This window comes from Procambarus clarkii, chromosome 76, assembly GCF_040958095.1.
Source record: "Procambarus clarkii isolate CNS0578487 chromosome 76, FALCON_Pclarkii_2.0, whole genome shotgun sequence".
Lineage (NCBI taxonomy): Eukaryota > Metazoa > Arthropoda > Malacostraca > Decapoda > Cambaridae > Procambarus > Procambarus clarkii.
Genome location: NC_091225.1, coordinates 4,526,120 through 4,546,215, shown reverse-complemented (window position 1 = coordinate 4,546,215; position 20,096 = coordinate 4,526,120). Strand labels below are relative to the sequence as shown.

At 44.2% G+C, this 20,096-nt stretch overlaps 1 protein-coding gene across 1 annotated transcript in view; it reads left to right on the top strand.

Annotated features, from left to right (window-relative positions):
- The first annotated feature begins 18,658 nt into the window (after nucleotides 1-18,658).
- LOC138357134 (glutamate receptor-like) overlaps nucleotides 18,659-20,096 on the top strand; it is a 270,984-nt gene continuing 269,546 nt past the window's right edge. Inside the window, 2 exon segments of the mRNA XM_069313781.1 lie at nucleotides 18,659-18,724; nucleotides 18,767-18,870. Coding sequence (XP_069169882.1) covers nucleotides 18,659-18,724; nucleotides 18,767-18,870 — 170 coding nt within the window.

Below are 20,096 nucleotides of genomic sequence, written 5' to 3'. Positions count from 1 at the left end.
CCTCCTCGCCCTCCTCCTCCTTGACCTCCTATTCCTTCTTTCTCGCCCTTCTTCTCGCTCTCCTTCTTCTTCCTGACCCTCTTCCTCCTTCCTCCTCGCTCTCCTCTTTCCTCCTCGCTCTCCTCTTTCCTCCTTGCTCTCTTCCTCTTTCCTCCTTCCTTCTCGCCCGCCTCCTCCTCCTCCTTCCTCCTCGCCCTCCTCCTTTCTTCTCGCCCTCCTCCTTCCTCCTCCCTTTTCGCCCTCCTCCTCGATCTCCTCCTCCTTCCTACTCGACTTCATCCTCTTACCAGGAATTCTTCCTCCCTCCTCCTCGACCTCTTCCTAAAAAAATGAATAAAAATGATGAATTAACTTTATTATGATCTTGTTTCTTTTTACTAAATGTTGAAATATACTTTATATTTCTACATTTATATAAATAACAGCAATAAAAAACTACGATTATGAAACATTTAAGGTTGCCACAAGGTTTCAATTTTTTTTTAGCCAACATTTCGTGCAATACGTTTTAGAAACTTATTTACATCCACACAAAATTACGCATCTAATGCGTGAAAACAAACGTTGCCCCTACTTTCCAACACTTTCCAGATACGTTGTGGCAACCTAAAATTGTTTCCTGGGTGAGCATCTGATTATCATCCAAAGGGAAGGTAAGTATGTTGCATAGGAAGGAAATGCCTCTGTACTTGAAACATTTGCAGATATACTGAGTTAGAGCTCAGAAGCAATGGACACAGTGAGGGATGTAGCCATGCAAGCAGCTACCTCACAGGAAGTAGCAAGGTGTACCAGTCAGCTGCTGGAAAGAAAAAGATCACTGGTAGTTGTAGGCATCAAAACAGGAAGGATCCAATAGGCAGGAATGGAATAGCAAGGGCAGAGAGGCAGTATATGGGATACTGAAGGAGTTACAGATGGAAGAGGCTGATGAAAACATTGAGGTTTTCAGGTTGGGCTGGTACAACAAGGAAAGAAACTGACTGGTAAAGGTGATGTTTACAAACGTGACCACGAAGGAGGTTATTCTAGAAAGGAAAAGTCCTTTGCAGTATGTGGGGGGATACAAAAAAGTATTCCTGCATAGGGGCAGGACGAAGGAGGAGAGAGCCAGGGCGACAGAGGCAAGGAGGATGCGCAGAGAGAGAGGAGTAAACCAGGAAATCACAGCCCCCAACACAACAGTCCCAGAGACAAGAGAGAAACCCACAACCAGCATCGCAGCAATACCAGAGGGGAGGGCAACACCAACCCCCTCTGCATAGAAACCCTCCCCTTCCCCTCACCCTACCTGCCCACACTCAGATGCTCACCCAACCCTCCCTCGTCCCCTACCCCATTCCCACCATGTCCCTCTCTTCCGCCTTTCCCCCCTCCTCCTACTCCTCTCCCATACCCTCCCTATCCCTCCTCCCCCTCCTCACCCCGTATCCTTAGTGTCCCCCCCCCCCCCAATCTCCGTACCCCATACAGTACCTGTCCCCCTTTCCCTTGAACCCCAACCCCCAAACCCCAAAATCTTCTGAGACCCTGCAGACAACCTCACAGATGTTCACACACAGGGAACAGCTTTCCCAACCAGCAGAACGCTCACCAAGAAGGGGACAAGAAAATGAACACAAGAAAGTGAGCATCAAGGCAATGTACACTAACATAGATGGGATTACAAATACAACAAATAAAACAAATAAAACAAAACAATAAAACAAACATAATAGCACTCACAGAAACAAAGCTAACGAAAACCATAACAAATGCAGTGTTTCCCCAGGACTACTATGTAGTGAGGAAAGAGAGAAAAGGGAGAGGAAGAGGTGTAGCTTTGCTGATAAGAAAAGGTTGGAATTTTGAAGAGATGGTTAATCAGAGCTGTGAAGGTTTCAGGGAGGGTAAATCTTCCCTTACAGGTTTAATAGAATTCTACGATCAGGTGACAAAGATTAAGCAAGAAAAAGAAGGATGGGCGGACTGCATTTTTTTGGACTGTCGGAAAGCCTTTGACACAGTACCCCATAAAAGGTTGAAGCATAAGCTGGAGAAACAGGCAGGAGTAACTGGTAGGGCGCTCCAATGGATAAGGGAGTACCCAGGCAATAGGAAGCAGAGAGTTACAGTGAGAGGCGAGACCTCAGACTGGCGTGAAGTCACCAGTGGAGTCCCAAAGGGCTCCGTACTCGGACCTATCCTGTTTCTGATTTATGTAAATGATCTCTTAGAGGGAATAGAGTCATTCCTCTCAATGTTTGCTGACGACGCCAAAATTATGAGACGGATTAGGACAGAGGAGGCCAGCTTGAGGCTTCAAGAAGACCTGGACAAGCTGCAGGAATGATCGAACAAATGGTTGTTAGAGTTTAACCCAAGCAAATGTAATGTAATGAAGATAGGGGTAGGAAGCAGGAGATCAGATACAAGGTATCATTTCGGAGATGAAATACTTCAAGAGTCAGAGAGAGAGAAAGACCTGGGGGTTGATATCACGCCAGACCTGTCCCTTGAAGCTCATATCAAGAGGATAACACCAGCAGCGTATGCCAGTTTTACTAACATAAGAACGGCCTTTAGAGACTTGTGTAAGGAACCTTTCAGAACATTATATACCACATATGTCAGACCAATTCTGGAGTATGCGGCTCCAGCATGGAGTCCATATCTAGTCCTGAGAGGTCTGAGCTACTAGGAGAGACTACGGGAATTAAACCTCACTTCGTTGGAAGACAGAAGAGTTAGGGGGGACATGATCACCACATTCAAGATTCTCAAGGGAATCGACAGGGTAGATAAAGACAGGCTATTTAACACAAGGGGCACACGCACTAGGGGACACAGGTGGAAACTGAGTGCCCAAATGAGCCACAGAGATATTAGAAAGAACTTTTTTAGTGCCAGAGTGGTTGAGAAATGGAATGCATTAGGAAGTGATGTGGTGGAGGCGGACTCCAATAGAAATGATAGAGCCCAATAGGCTCAGGAACCTGTACACCTGTTGATTGACGGTTGAGAGGCGGGAACAAAGAGCCAGAGCTCAACCCTGGCAAGCACAACTAGGTGAGTACAACTAGGTGAGTACACACACACACACACACATTCACACATATACAGGAGTATGATGACAACAACAAGGCATTCATAAGGGAACTGCAGAAGGCAGCAACATTAGCTCATAGAAGGAAAGCGAAGCTGCTGGTTATGGGAGACCTAAATCATGGAGAAATAAATTGGGAAAGAAGGAATCCTCATGGAGGGGACGAAACGTGGGAAGCAAAGTTAGTAGATGATATAGAAAGGAATTTCCTAACACAACATGTGAAGGAAGACACAAAGTGAAAGAGGAGATTCACCGGGCCTATTAGACCTGATTTTCACACAGAACGTAGAAGACATCGTGAATTTGGAACATGGAATACCTCTAGGGGCCAGCGACTATTGTGTCCTAGTCTTTGACTACATGATGGAATTCAAACTTGTGACCATGGGACAAGAGATCTGGGAAAGGAGAGTTGACTACAGGAAAGGGGATTACAGGAGGATCTGGGAGAAGTGCAGTGGGAGAAAGAAATTAGAGGAAAAACAGTCAAAGATATGATGGACCTAGTCATACAGAAATGCCAGGAGGCCAAAAAGGGATTTATACCAACAGTAAACGGAAAAAATAAGAGGGAATATAATAACCCATGGTTTAATAGACAATGTCAGGAAGCAAAAATGGCCATCAGGCGGGAGAGGAGGAAGTACAGAAGACAAAGGACAGAGGACAACAGGAAAGACGATGATAACCACTCTTCAGGACAATGTGAGAGTATTAACTGAGTGCAGGCCACACCATCCTGGGGTACCACCATGTGCTCCCATGCGGCCAGTGCTCCAGGGGAGAACCTAGCAGAGGGTGTCCCAGCCCCTCACACCAGCTGGGCTCTCCCACCACGGCTCCCCACACCCCAGCCTCATCAACGCAGTGCGCTATGAACAGAGGTAAACTATTCCACGTTGAAACTCATAGTGCTGTCGATGAGTATTATGGCGCACCTGATCCTGATAATGAACGTAGTGACACTGAGGGTGAGAACTTTAATGATGATGACGATCAAGATGTTGATACCGGGTCTAATAAACTCTGTTTGATTGAAAATAATAGTGGAAATGATGAAAGTGATTGTGATAAAGAACAAAGTGAAACCAGTGACGCTTGTAGTGATAATGACGAAGTTCAACTGGACGTGGATGCCCGCCTCGGGCCGCGCACGCCACATCCCAGATGGTTCCGCCGTGACAACTTTAAAGAAATGGTGACAGGTGATGTGCTGACTGAAGAGGAAAAAGAAGTTGTAATAAAGCACTACAACCGGTATCGGGAGACACTTGCTTTCCTGAAACTGCAGACTGATAAAGTACAAAAGAACAATGACGGCCTCTGAATCTCATAAAAACAAGTACAGTGTCATCAAGATACTCAGTTGGAATATTGCTTCTCTTAGAAAACGGTATTCTGACCTCCATCATAAGGTTATGACTAAAGATATAGATATTGTCTGTCTCCAAGAAACCCTAACTCCCGCAGGTAAAACCCCGCAGAATTTGCCATGTTATCAGCGTTATAATCCCAGATCAAAATATACGTGTCTTATGTATGTTAAAAAATCACTGCCACATGAGCCACTTCCCGCCCAACAACGCGACGGGTTTCAATATCACAGTATCCGGGTACACGTTGGTAACTCTACACTTATTGTTTTGAATGCCTATTTATTTATTTATTTATTTATTTATATATATATAAGAAGGTACATTGGGTTTGTGAGAATACATTGGATAGTACAGTATTTACATTCTTGTAAAGCCACTAGTACGCACAGCGTTTCGGGCAGGTCCTTAATCTAGCAGATAATTTTAAGTAGGTAATTTCAATCAGAATTGATAAATGATAAAGATACATTACAAGAGAAAAATGAGATGAGAGAGATAAGTAGGTATATTAAAGCACATTGTTATATTAAAGCTCTGATTAATTACATTGACAGCTTGATTAGTAATTTAAACAAAGTTAATAGACACCATACAGCAGAATGACAGCACATATAAGACAGCAATGATCACAATGGTAAACATGTTCAGATTGGGTACATAAAGATTGGGAGACTGGGTAGCAAAAGATACAGATAAACAAGATTTATAAACACCATACAACAGATTGGCAGCACATATAAGAAAACAGCAATGATCACAATTGTAAAGATGTTCAAATTGTGAACATAAAGGTTGGAAGATTGGGTAGCAATTGATACAGTGCAATTTTAAGGCAAAAAGTGTTAAACTATGAAGATGAAATTAGGTACTTTTTAGTATTGATTTTGAATGATGTAAAAGTTGGACAGCTTTTCAATTCAGTAGGGAGTGAGTTCCATAAACTGGGTCCCTTTATTTGCATAGAGTGTTTACACAGATTAAGTTTAATTCTGGGGATATCAAAGAGATATTTATTTCTGGTGTGGTGATAATGGGTCCTATTACATCTGTCCAAGAAGAGTTTCAGACAAGGATTTGCATTTAAGAACAGGGTTTTGTAAATGTAGTTGACACAGGAGAATTTGTGGAGTGAGATTATGTTTAGCATGTTTAGGGAGTTAAACAAGGGGGCTGTGTGTTGTCTGAAAGCAGAATTTGATATTATTCTGATAGCAGATTTTTGCTGGGTGATGATGGACTTGAGGTGGTTTGCAGTGGTTGAACCCCATGCACAGATACCATAGTTGATATAGGGATAGATTAGTGCATAATATAGAGAGATGAGAGCAGAGTTAGGAACATAATATCTGATTTTGGAGAGTATACCAACTGTTTTAGAGACTTTCTTAGTTATGTGTTGTATGTGGGTACTGAAGTTGAGTCTCTTGTCTAGGAATATGCCAAGAAACTTTCCATCATTTTTATTGCTAATGTTTACATTGTCAATCTGAAGCTGAATTGCATTTGTAGATTTGCTTCCAAATAGGATGTAGTAGGTCTTTTCTATGTTAAGTGTTAGTTTGTTGGTTGACATCCATAAGTGGACTTTTTTTAGTTCATTATTAACAACACCATTTAGTGTATGTGGGTTGGGGTTGGAGTAGATGAGGGTAGTATCATCAGCAAACAAAATAGGTTTCAGAATGTTAGAGACATTAGGCAGATTAGGCACCCATGGGAATGAGTGAACACAGTGAATTGAACTCTGATTACCTGGTAGAGCTAGGAATTATCTCCTCCAAAAAAGAATTAGTAAACAAAAGGCTGGCATTCCGAAAGGGGAACTATGAGGAGATGAGACGTTTCCTAAGGGAAATACCTTGGGACACAGAACTCAGAGGTAAGTCTGTACAAGATATGATGGGCTATGTTACCCAAAAATGTCAGGAGGCAGTCAACAGGTTTATCCCGTCCCAAAGGGAAAAATCCGAGAAGCAACAGAAGAATCCATGGTATAATAGGGCATGTATGGAAGCAAAGTGACTGAACAAAAGAGCGTGGAGGAACTTCCGGAATAACAGAACACCAGAAAGCAGAGAGAGATACCAGAGAATCAGGAATGAGTATGTTAGTGTGAGAAGAGAAGCAGAGAAAAATTTTAAAAATTATATAGCAAACAAAGCCAAGACCGAACCAAAGCTATTCCATAGTCACATCAGGAGGAAAACAACAGTGAAAGAACAGGTAATGAAACTTAGAACAGGCGACGACAGGTATACAGAGAATGACAATGAGGTGTGTGAAGAACTCAACAAGAGGCTCAAGGAGGTCTTCACAATAGAACAAGGTTAGGTCACTGTGCTAGGAGAAAGGGAAGTAAATCAGGCGGCCTTGGAAGGGTTCGAAATTACGAGTGAGGAGGTCAAGAGACACTTGTTGGATCTGGATGTTAGAAAGGCTGTTGGTCCAGACGGGATCTCACCATGGGTACTGAAAGAGTGTTGTGACGCTGAACCCCGGTTCATTCCGAACACAGTGAATACACAACACATAACACCTTGCCTCAGCAACCGTTACTACCACTGTGTACTCCTACACACACCAGACCCTTGAGGCGTACCCCTCGGTTTGTACTGGAACACAATGAATGAACATATGGAAGGTATTTAAAGGCCGTCGGGTTTTGTCATTTAATTACAAAGAATAGACTCTGACAAATAAATACATATTAACATACTCTATTATGTCAATACACTTCCAATACCCATAGACCACTTGACCTCTGCAATCACCACCCACACTCGTAACTTCCACCTAAGTCCCTAATACGGAATGATTACTACAACGCTCCACACCCGGTTAGTCTTTCATTCAATACTCACATTCTGCAGACTTAACTTCGTCACTAAGATCACATCAGGTTCTCGCATAGCTGTCTGCTACACTTCGCTGCTGCCGCAAACGGGGATCCAGAGGACTTGCCAGTTCAACTCCCACAATCAGACTGACTTTAGCCAACCATGGCCTCAAACATTTTTCCCCGCCTCTCAAGGAAGGTATAATCCGATTAACCTTATCCTTAGAGCGGTAACCTTGATCCTAGAAGCCTGACGAAGAATAATTCCTCTTTCCAGGAATTATTAATTTGGCTAAACAGCTTCGGTCTTAATCCATTGACCTTTCTTAGATATGTGATCCATAGTCTGTCTACTTAACATGTACTTCCAATCATCATTCGTTAAGTGTTTTAGTAATGATCCTCTAGCTAATAATTGCTACTAACTTGTGGATTACAACACCACTCCCCTCCTTAAACACGCATATGTCCCCATATGCATCATTGCAATGGTTCCATTAGTGTAAGGACCTGGAGGATGCACAACAATATGTGTACAACTAAAAAATCATCCAATAAGTTCATCATACACACGATGAAACAAATTAAAATTTTCCCCGACATGACTCACAACACTTCTCCAACATATACATTATATTCACATCATAGCACAGGTAAAATAGTCTGTAATAATTTTTCCCATCTCCAACAATGCACATATACCTAAACTGCTGACATATAATTACATACAAACATAACCATAAAATTACATGGACCAGAATGCTGGCATTTAAACAGAAATGACACTAGTCATTAATATATACACAACACATATATATCTAAGGTTCTTCATCCTTAGTAATAAGTTACTAACAATTTAACATCTTGCCCTGTACTGTTGACATAAGGGCTTACAATGGTCACACAATGTTTCACTGGCCTCCTCCACAATTGGCAGCATCACTTCTCTTGTCTTCGTGTCCCATGGTTGCTAGGTCATAGATCCTCCATGACCCAGACAAAACCCAGGCTGTCCAGCCTGGTGAATGTTGTCAATGTCCCATCGTTACTCTGAGCTAATGTGATCCTGGCCTCCAGAGCAACGGAGATTCCTACCCCAGGGTCATGTTCCCTCGGGTCTGTGCTGACGTCTCGTTCCAGGGCACCAACCTCAGAACGCTGTAGATACCTCACAGCTCTCTGGTCATCCTTCCTTGCTGTGCTCACCACAGCTGTAGCACATTACTCTAGGCCCATCTGCCCAGAGTGTGTCCACCTGTATTCACACCTTCCCGACCGCTGTACCTGCAAAATATTCCCTCGGAGCCCCCTGGCTCGATCCCATCATTACATGACACCCCCCTCGGCTCCTTACTCTCTCCCCGTATATAGCCTGAGCGCAGCTGCAAAGCTATTGCAACTGGCCCTTATCCCTGCTTTGATGTCAGGGGGCGAATTTCGCCTATAACGTCACGTTGGCTTCACTTCCTCCCCCTTTTTTTTCTAGAATTACTGAGTGTAGCCTCATAGCTTCCCTTCTACTCTACCTGAAGCTCTGTGACATGATCCCGGGGGACCTTCTCAAGCCTAACACTCAGTAATGGTGCCGATGAGGTAATATACAGTATATACATACACATACATTATCACAATAAATACCTCATTAAAATCATTTCACAACTTATGTCACTAAAGCATCATACTGCCACTGGCTCGCCTCTAGCGAGATTCCTGTAACAACTTAATTAATGAGAAATTAGTATATCTACTTGGCTCGCCCACTGCAACCACCAATATCTGAAATTTTGAAATTCTATATTGTAATCTTATCCATAAGACTTATCCACTCCGACTTAATTAATGAAAATTTTAATGAAAAAAAATGAAATTTTTATTAGTCTTTTATGAGTCTTGCTAGATATATCGACTTGGCTCGCCTACTGCAGCCACCAACTCGGCAATTATCTACATTTCATCTTATCCATAAGACTTACCCACTCTGACACACCATCACCTCTGGTCATCCCAACCACTGATGACCTCATTATAATGCCACACATCCCTACAACCACTTCCTGCGCCCTAATGCACCGACCTTGCTACGCCAATACTCACCTTACTGACCACTACCTGGCGCCCCTGCGCCACCATATACTCCACAACACCACACTCCATACCAGGCGTCCAAACGCCACTACCCTACACCACCCAATGGCGTCCCCAACGCCCTCAACACAACACCCGGCGTCCCCAACGCCCTCAACACAACACACGGCGTCCCCAACGCCCTCAACACAACACACGGCGTCCCCAACGCCCTCAACACAACACACACGGCGTCCCCCAACACCATTACCATCACAGGCATATGCCTTGCGCCAGAGCGCATCAAAACACCACGAGACGTCACCACCAATAACACCACCAATAAGTAACCAGACGTCACACACACTCCCTTTTCTCTGGTAATCCGTTAATTACCTGACCAACACTTGTCAGGCATAATTTCTTGTGTAGTGGCCACCCGCCACACTCTACCACCTGCGTTAACATACTTCAACGCTAATGTCTACAATACACCCGGTGTTACAACAACCAGTTATGCTACACATGCTACACCTTGGCGCTACAATGCCAACAATGTCATGTACTATACTACATCCATAATACCAACAGTCAAAACATACACATTTCACTACAGTAAATACTATGCATTACGCTGGCGTTTAATAAGCCACTACACGTGCATTACACTACACCCCCCGGCGTACAAACGCCAATACACAACCATGCACTACACTTGGCGTCCAAACACCAATACACAACCATGCACTACTCCCGGCGCCACACACCCCCACCAACGGGACACGCTCCCCGTGTCCCAAGGAAACACTCCATAATGCTACCTGCACCCAAGAAAAATCTCCATGGCCCTCTCCAGGGTACACTAGACGGCGAACCCCAGACGTCAAATTATGCGTCGCTCGCTATGCCAAGGCGTCCATAATTCACTGCGCCTATTTTCTGTATCTACACCTGACAACGCCGGAACTCACACAGTACTTTAGGTAATATTTCATTATCCTTAAAATATTCGATTTACACGTTACATGAAATTTAATTAACTTTAAATTACGTAGTTTTCAAGCTTAATTTCACCTGAGCAACGGTTTCTCACTATTACCACCTTACCAACGATATAAAACAAGCTTCAAGGTGCGGCTCGCTTGGCCCACCCATCGCTTGGCCCACCCATCGCTTGGCCCGCACATGGCCGCACATGGCCCATGCTGGCCCACATTCACCTGCGCTAGTTTACCTCGCCACGCTGTATTATCCGCACTATGAACACTGTATAATCCGCACTACGAACACTGTATAATCCGCACTACGAACACTGCACTTGTTTTGGATCCCGATGCTTCAGTGGTCCAGACTTGCCTCTTAGCCGTCTCTCGTTGCGGGAATCTGGAAAGAAAGAAATAAACCCCACATGTGCCCCACAATGGCCTAGTCCCTTTAGTTACCTAACTCCTCTGCCCTGGTCTCACCTGACACTTCTTTCCTCCGTCTGATACCTGGTTGATACCTGGTTGATGGGGTTCTGGGAGTTCTTCTACTCCCCAAGCCCGGCCCGAGGCCAGGCTCGACGTGTGAGAGTTTGGTCCACCAGGCTGTTGCTTGGAGCGGCCCGCAGGCCCACATACCCACCACAGCCCGGTTGGTCCGGCACTCCTTGGAGGAATAAATCTAGTTTCCTCTTGAAAATGTCCACGGTTGTTCCGGCAATATTTCTTATGCTTGCTGGGAGGACGTTGAACAACCGCGGACCTCTGATGTTTATACAGTGTTCTCTGATTGTGCCTAGTAACCACCATTCTCACCACAACCCGACGTCTACCATTTCCCGAACATTCCCTCACCAACTAAACCAGAACCACACTTCCTTCATCTCGCACAGTGTTCCAAAACCTGTTTGCGCTGCCATCAAATATGTTGTAACGCTGAACCCCGGTTCATTCCGAACACAGCGAATACCTTGCCTCAGCAACCGTTACTACCACCTATACTCAACCCGTCCTCTTAAAAATAACGTCACTTTTGGCTTGTATGCGCGATATGGCTAAATTTGGACGTAATTTGAAATGAAATCGACTCACAAAAGTGACGTTCTGTTCCGGTTTCTATTTGAGTCGGCCGGCGTACGCGCCAAGGCTATAAGAGGACACTGTAAATTAACGTTTTTCATAACGTTTTGAAACTTTATGAGAATTTCCTGCCCACCTAACCTATCAGAGGACCCTTAACTTACTGTTGTTAAAAAAAAATTCCCAAATTTATTTTCATATTTTTTTTATTTTCAAATTACGTCCGAATTCGGCCATACGGGCAAACGGCCAAAAGCGACGTTCTTTTTAAGAGGACAGGTTGCTATACTCCTACACACACCAGACCCTTGAGGCGTACCCCTCGGTTTGTACTGGAACACAATGAATGAACATATGGAAGGTATTTAAAGGCCGTCGGGTTTTGTCATTTAATTACAAAGAATAGACTCTGACAAATAAATACATATTAACATACTCTATTAGGTCAATACACTTCCAATACCCATAGACCACTTGACCTCCGCGATCACCACCCACACTCGTAACTTCCGCCTAAGTCCCTAATACGGAATGATTACTACAACGCTCCACACCCGGTTAGTCTTTCATTCAATACTCACATACTGCAGACTTAACTTCGTCACTAAGATCACATCAGGTTCTCGCATAGCTGTCTGCTACACTTCGCTGCTGCCGCAAACGGGGATCCAGAGGACTTGCCAGTTCAACTCCCACAATCAGACTGACTTTAGCCAACCATGCCCTCAAACATTTCACCACGCCTCTCGAGGAAGGTATAATCCGATTAACCTTATCCCTAGAGCGGTAACCTTGATCCTAGAAGCCTGACGATGAATAATTCCTGTTTCCAGGAATTATTAATTTGGCTAAACAGCTTCGGTCTTAATCCATTGACCTTTCTTAGATATGTGATCCATAGTCTGTCTACTTAACATGTACTTCCAATCATCATTCGTTAAGTGTTGTAGTAATGATCCTCTAGCTAATAATTCCTACTAACTTGTGGATTACAACAAGAGTGTGCCGAGGCATTTTGCTTGCCACTCTCCATAGTGTATAGTAGGTCACTGGAGACGAGAGACCTACCAGAAATATGGAAGACGGCGAATGTGATCCCAATATACAAAAAGGGCTACAGGCAAGAGGCACTGAACTACAGGCCAGTGCCCTTGACTTGTATACCATGCAAGGTGATGGAGAAGATCGTGAGAAAAAAACCTAGCAACACATCTGGAGAGAAGGGACTTCGTGACAAATTCGCCATCATGGATTCTGGGAGGGTAAATCTTGCCTGATTGTGTTAATAGAATTCTACGACCAAGATAACCTCAAGATAACCACATGTGTCAGGCCAATCCTGGAGTATACAGCCCCAGCATGGAGTTCATATCTAGTCAATGATAAGACCAAACTGGAAAAGGTTCAAAGATAGCTACCAGACTAGTACCCGAGCTGAGAGGTATGAGCTACGAGGAGAGGCTACGGGAATTAAACCTCACTTCGCTGGAAGACAGAAGAGTTAGGAGGGACATGATCATCACATTCAAGATTCTCAAGGGAATTGATAGGGTAGATAAAGACAGGCTATTTAACACAAGGGGCACACGCACTAGAGGACACAGGTGGAAACTGAGTTCCCAAATGAGCGACAGAGATATTAGTATTACGAACCAGATTCCATCGTCGGAGCCTGGAGCAACGACGTCAATGCCATCTGTGAGTCCGCTCCCAAAACCCCGACAAATTGGACGACGCCATCTAGTAATGACAGGATTATACCAGCAAGAGGCGCTAGATTCCTGTCCTAGTCAGCTCGAGAGGTAGCTGGTGCTGACCTCTGGTGAAGTGGTGCCTAGAAAATCAGCGCTCTCTATTATGGGACGAGTTGTATGTCTATGTCAGAGTATGTAAGTGATGTTACCTAGTGTCCCATGCACTGACCAGTGTACTGATGACGTGTCTGTATCCACAGAGTTGACGTAGGGCTGCTTTGGTACAGGGACAGTCAGTCTACCCAGGGCAGCCAATAGCTCTCTACTCCATTCTGCTTTACGGAAGCAGTGAGCCACTGCCGGAGAAGAACTGTGTAGTGTTCTACTGTCTGCCTGTTAAGTGGCAGTGACAATTCGGCGTACCCGGGACTGGCTAGCGGAAGAGACAACTGACAGTAAGGTGCTACGGAGGAGTGTAACCAGCAAGTTGCAAGAAGCTCCTGCCAGGGGTTCGCTACCCTTGTATTTGTACGTGAAGAGGCCCAGCAGTGCGAGGCTGATGTTCTCTACCAGCTCCAGGCTGGAGAGTGATTGTGGGAGTGCACGAAGAGCACGTAGTGAGACTGTGTTTTGGCTGACCCGTGGCTAGGGTAGACTCGTTGGTATTTTCCAGTGCTGGTTGAGGACGGTACTGTGTGTTGAGGAACATGGTAGCTGACAAGACTGCATCGATTAAGCATCGAGGAGCGCTTAGTGTCTTATGAGAGAGACACTTGTGTACATATTAAGTGTAGTAATACTTCCTTTAGGAATATATGTGAGGTGATGGGAAAGTGATTATATGTGAATATATTGATAATTGACGAAGTGTAGTATTCAATGCACCTCCCCTATTGTGCTTTACTTGCATTACCGAGCTCACTCCTTGATAGCCACTACTAACTTGGGGCCGGATACCAGAACTTTAGTTACACCAGCAAAGGACCCGGTTGTGACCCATTGTGGCTGTAACAATTAGAAAAAACTTTTTTAGTGTCAGAGTGGTTGACAAATGCATTAGGAAGTGATGTGGTGGAGGCTGACTCCATACACAGTTTCAAGTGTAGATATGATAGAGCCCAATAGACTCAGGAATCTGTACACCTGTTGATTTACAGTTGAGAGACGCGATCAAAGAGCCAGAGCTCAACTCCCGCAAGCACAATTAGGTGAGTACACACACACACACGCACACACGCACACACAAACACACACGCACACACAAACACACAAACACACACACATGCACACGCACACACACACACACACACACACACACACACACACACACACACACACACACACACACACACACACACACACACACACACAGACGGTTGAGAGGCGGGACCAAAGAGCCAGAGCTCAACCCCCGCAAACACAACTAGGTGAGTACAACTAGGTGAGTACACATTACCAGTTGATTGACAGTTGAGAGGCGGGATCAAACAGCCAAAGCTCAACCCCCGCAAGCACAATTAGGTAAGTACAATTAGGTGAGTACACACACACACACACTCACACACACATCCCTAGAAAGCACCCCATAGCAGCTGTCCTAATGAGTTCCATGTGTTAACTACTGTTACATTTAAAAAATTATTTATAATATCTCTGTGGCTCATTTGGGTACTAAGTTTCTACCTGCATCCCATTGTTCGTGTCCACCAGAGCTAAATAGTTTGTCTTTGTCCACCTTGTCAATTCCCCTGAGAACTTTGTATGTGGTTATCCTGTCTCGCCTTACTCCTATGTTTTCCAGGGAAGTGATGTTCAGCACTCGTAGCCTTTCCTCATAGCTCACTTCTCTAAGATCTGGAACTAGTCTGTTGGCATACCTTTGAATCTTCTCTATCAAGTTCATGTGCTTAACTAGGTATGGACTCCAGGCTGGAGCTGCATACTCTAGGATTGGTTGGACATAAGTGGTATACAGGGTCCTGAACGATTCTTTACACAAGTTTCTGAAGGCAGTTCTTATGTTGGCCAGTCTAGCATATGACCCTGATGATATTCTTTTGATGGTGGCCTCTGGGGACAGTCAGTGTGATAGCAACCCCCAGATTTCTCTCTATTAGACTCTTGCAGAATTTTACCTACCAGATGGCACTTAGTGTTCAACCTCCTGTTGAACTTCATTACTTTACACTTTCGCGAGTTAAAATTTATTATCCATTTTCTAGACCATTCATCTAGAAAAATAGGTGTATGTACTCATATAATTTTGCCTGCAGGATCGAGCTCTAGCTCTTGGACCGAGAAAAGGAAAAGAACTCTTGGCTGATTTCTAGCCGTTGATTGTCTAATGCAAGGACTTCTGGCTTATTCTCTATCAGATCTGCTTTTAAAGTTATAAATGGATTTAGTCTGTACAACCTGATCCTTTAGGTTATTCCATTTAATCACTACCCTAACTTTAGGGTTACCTTGAGGTGCTTCGCTTGAGGGTAGCGAGTAAAATGGAATAAAAGTGAGAAAAAGGTAGGTTTCTAGAAAGTTAGAAAACTTTCTAACATTTCTACGTCACGTCCGAGTCTCAAGCTTCTATCCGTGCCCCCTTGTTCTATTGTTATTCATTGTAATTATTTCCTCTTTCCACCTTGTCAATCCCTTTAAGTATTTTATACGTCTGAATCATGTCTACCGTGTCCCTCCTCCTTTCTAGCGTCGCCAAGTTTAGTTCCTTCAGTCTGTCGTCGTACCTCAACCCTCGTAGCTTCGAGATGAGCTTCGGTGCAAGCATCTGCACCTTTTCGAGCTTTCTAATGTATTTTTTTTAAAAGGGGGGCTCCACGATGGGGGGCATATTCTAAAACTGGCCGCACATAGGCGATTTACAGTGATCTAAAAACCTCCTCATTCAAGTTTTTTAGGGATGTTCTGACTTTTGCCATAGTAGAGTTTACGGCTGACGTTTTTCTATTTATATGAGCCTCTGGAGTTAGGTTTGGTGATATGTCAACTCCCAGGTCGTTATAGGGAGGTAGTTTTCCCTTCAACGTATATGGCCTTTCAGTAGCCTGGCTCCTGTCCCCCATTTCCATCAACTTGCACTTGTTAGTGCTGAACTCTAACAGCCATTTCTCGGACCATCTATGCAACCTGTTCAAGTCATCCTGGAGAATCTTACAATCCTCATCTGTCTCAACCCTTCTCACTAGTTTTTTACCATCTGCAAACATTGACAGTGTGTACTAAAATATTTGTACTCGCCTATTTGTGCCTGCAGGATCGAGCATTGACTCCTGGATCCCGCCTTTCGAGCCATCAGTTGTTTACAGCAATGACTACGGTACTATTTCCCTATAATACCTAGTTTTAAAATTATGATTAGAATTTGCTTCCACAACCTGCTCCTCAAGTGCATTCCGTTTTTCCACTACTCTCACGCTAAAGTGCTAAAGTAAAACTTCCTAACATCTCTGACTTATCTGAGTTTCCAGCTTCCACCCATGTCCCCTCGTTCTTTCACTATTCCGTGTGAACAATTCGTCTCTATCCACTCTGTCAATCCCTCTGAGTATTTTATACATTCCTATCATGTCGCCCCTGCTCCCTTCTTTTTTCTAGTGTCGTAAGGCACAGTTCCTTCAGGCGCTCCTCATACCTCATCCCTCGTAACTCTGGGACTAATCTCTCGTTGCAAACTTCTGAATCTTTTCCATTTTCCTTATATGATTCTTCAGATGGGGACTCCATGATGAGGCGGAATACTCTAAGACTGGCCTCACGTAGACAGTCTTAAAAGCACCCTAAATTCGTCCTTAGGTTTCTGAATGATGTTCTAACTTTTGCCATTGTAGAGTACACTGGTGTCGTTATCCTATTTATATGTGCTTCAGGAGATAGATTAGGTGATACTTCCACGCCCAGATCTCTTTCTCGAGTCGTCACAGGTAGGCTGTTCCCCTTCATTGTGCACTGTCCCTTTGGTCTCCTATCACCTAGTCCCATTTCCATAACTTTACATTTGCTCATGTTGAACTCCAGTAGCCCTTTTTCTGACCATCTCTGCAACCTGTTCAGGTCCTCTTGGAGGATCTTGCAATCCTCATGTCACAACTCTTCTCATCAACTTTGCGTCATCCGCGAACATCGACATGTAGGATTCTACTCCTGTAGGATTCTACTCCTGTAAGCATGTCGTTAACATATATTAGAAATAGAAGCACCGATCCTTTAGGTACTCCACTCGTTACTGTTCGCCAGTCCGACTTCTTGCCCCTTACCGTAACTCTTTGGTTCCTTTCTATTAATTAGGTAGTTCCTTATTCATGCTAGAGCCATTCCTCGCACTCCCCCCTGCCTCTCGAGTTTGAACAGCAGTCTCATGTGCGATACTGTATCAAAGGCTTTTTGACAGTCCAGAAATATATACTCTGCCCAACCATCTCTGTCCTGTCTTATCCTCGTTATTTTATCATAGAATTCCAGAAGGTTTGTTAGGCACGATTTCCCTTTCCAGAACCCATGTTGATGTTTGTTCACAAACCTAACGTTCTCCAGGTGTGCAACCAGTCGTACCCTAATTATTCTTTCAAGTATTTTACAGGGGATGCTTGTCAGTGATACAGGTCTATAGTTAAGTGCCTACTCCCTATCGCCTTTCTTGAAAATCGGAACAACATTTGTCTTCATCCAGCAACTGGGCAATTTTCCCGACATTAGTGACTCATTATAGATCATTACCAGAGGCACGCTCAGGGCCTGCGCTGCCTCTTTTAGTATCCACGGTGATACTTTGTCTGCTCCAACCGCTTTAGTTGCATCCAGTGTTGCCAACTATTTCTTTACCTCCCCTGCTGTCACCTCTATATCTGAAAGTCTTTCATCTAGGGCAATCTCTTCTAGCAATGGGAGCTGCTCAGGCTCGGTTGTGAACACTCCATGGAAACTGACATTCAAGTGCCTCGCAGATTTGTTTGTTACTTTTAGTATATGCCCCCTCTGTTTTCCGCAGTCTTGTCACTTGGTCGTTCACCGACATTTTTCTTTTTATATGGCTGTGTAGTAATTTAGGTTGCTTTTTCACTTTGATCGCGATATCGTTCTCATAGTTCCTTTCCGATGTTCGTCTTATGTTAATGTAATCGTTCCTAGCTCTGTTGCATCTGATCCTGTTGTCCTCTGTCCTTTGTCTTCTGTACTTTCTCTACTCCCGCCTGCTGGCCATTTTTGCTTTCTGACATTGTCTATTAAACCATGGGTTATTATATTCCCTCTTATCTTTTCCCTTTACTGTTGGTATAAATCTCTTTTCGGCCTCCTGGGTTTCCACATGACTAGGTTCATCATATCTTGGACTGTTTTTCATCTAATTTCTTCCTCCCACTCCACTTCTGTGTGTGTGTGTGCATGAGTCTGTGTGTGTGTGTGTGTGTGCATGAGTCTGTGTGTGTGTGCATGAGTCTGAGTGTGTTTTAATGTGTATATAACTGAAATTTCATATCTTCATTATCTAGGCCAGGATGGTTAACCTGAGAAATTATATAAAAGCAATGGCTGCCATTTTGGTGAACGCTGTGCCCCTGGTCAGTCTAGAAGTAGGTGGTACCGATGACCAAGTGGGCGTGATGGTGGGTCAGGTGGGCGTGATGGTGGGTCAGGTGGGCGTGATGGTGGGCCAGGTGGTGGAGCGTCATCTCACCGGCTGTCACCTGGTTCTCATAACCACTTCACGTCACTCACACGTATCTTCAGGTATAATCAGGTAACATATTTTACAATAAGTTTTTTAATATATTTTTATATCACTTTTTTAATATTGTATTACACTGCAATGCATTGATAAATTTGACCAGAATCATGATAATAGATGGTAGACCAAACCAAACCCAATAACAACGGAAAGGGAAGGGAAGGGGAAGGAAGGTAAGGGAAGGGAAGGGAAGGGAAGGGAAGGGAAGGGAAGGGAAGGGAAGGGAACTATCAGGAGAAAGCGCCAAACCATTACGAATATATAGCACTTGGAAAGGATCAGGATAAGGATTTGGGATGGGACGGGGGGAAGGAATGGTGCCCAACCACTTGGACGGTCGGGGATTGAACGCCGACCAGCATGAAGTGAGACCTTCGTTCTACCAAAAACATTATCAATGAGATAATCAGTGGAGGCCATGATGAGTTTTCGAACCTATGCTCTGGGTACTCCCAAGCATATGCCATAGACCACTACACCACGCCATGGTGAAAGCAATGCAACCTGCGATTGAACTGAATTATCTAGGGGCCCCCTGAGGCTTCAACTGAAGCCAAGTCGAGGTTTTTACGCATTTTTCTTCTACACTCTGGGTCTAGTCTGGGAGTCCTCTTGCACTCTGGGTCTGGTCTAGAAGTTCCAGCACTCTGGATCTGGTCTAGGAGTCCTTCTGCACTCTGGGTCTAGTCTAGAAGTTCCTGCACTCTGGGTCTGGTCTGGGAGTCCTCCTGCACTCTGGTTCTGGTCTAGAAGTTCCTGCACTCTGGGTCTGGTCTAGGAGTCCTTCTGCACTCTGGGTCTAGTCTAGAAGTTCCTGCACTCTGGGTCTGGTCTAGGAGTCCTCCTGCACTCTAGGTCTGGTCTAGGACTTCACCTCAAACGCTTCACTTGAAATGCACAAAAAGGTCCTGAGAACCTATTTAGGAGTGGTCAAGGTTTTGAGACATTTAATCTGCACTTCCATCTCATCTCACATTTAGGTTTTGCAGTGACGCATTTAACATGTTTTTTTCTTCAGTGCATGCCATCGACCAAGAGAGGCGGAAAACAAAACATTTATGTACTTGGCATTACAAAAAAAATTAAGTGTCATCCCGGCAAATTATTGCAATATCTCCTACCACTAAGTTTAGGCTGTGAAATGCACGCGTCATATAAAACGCCCATGAACTTTCTTTCGTGGTCCTTGTTTGAGCCACTTTATTCTTTCCTTTCATATTTGAACCATTATCATATCC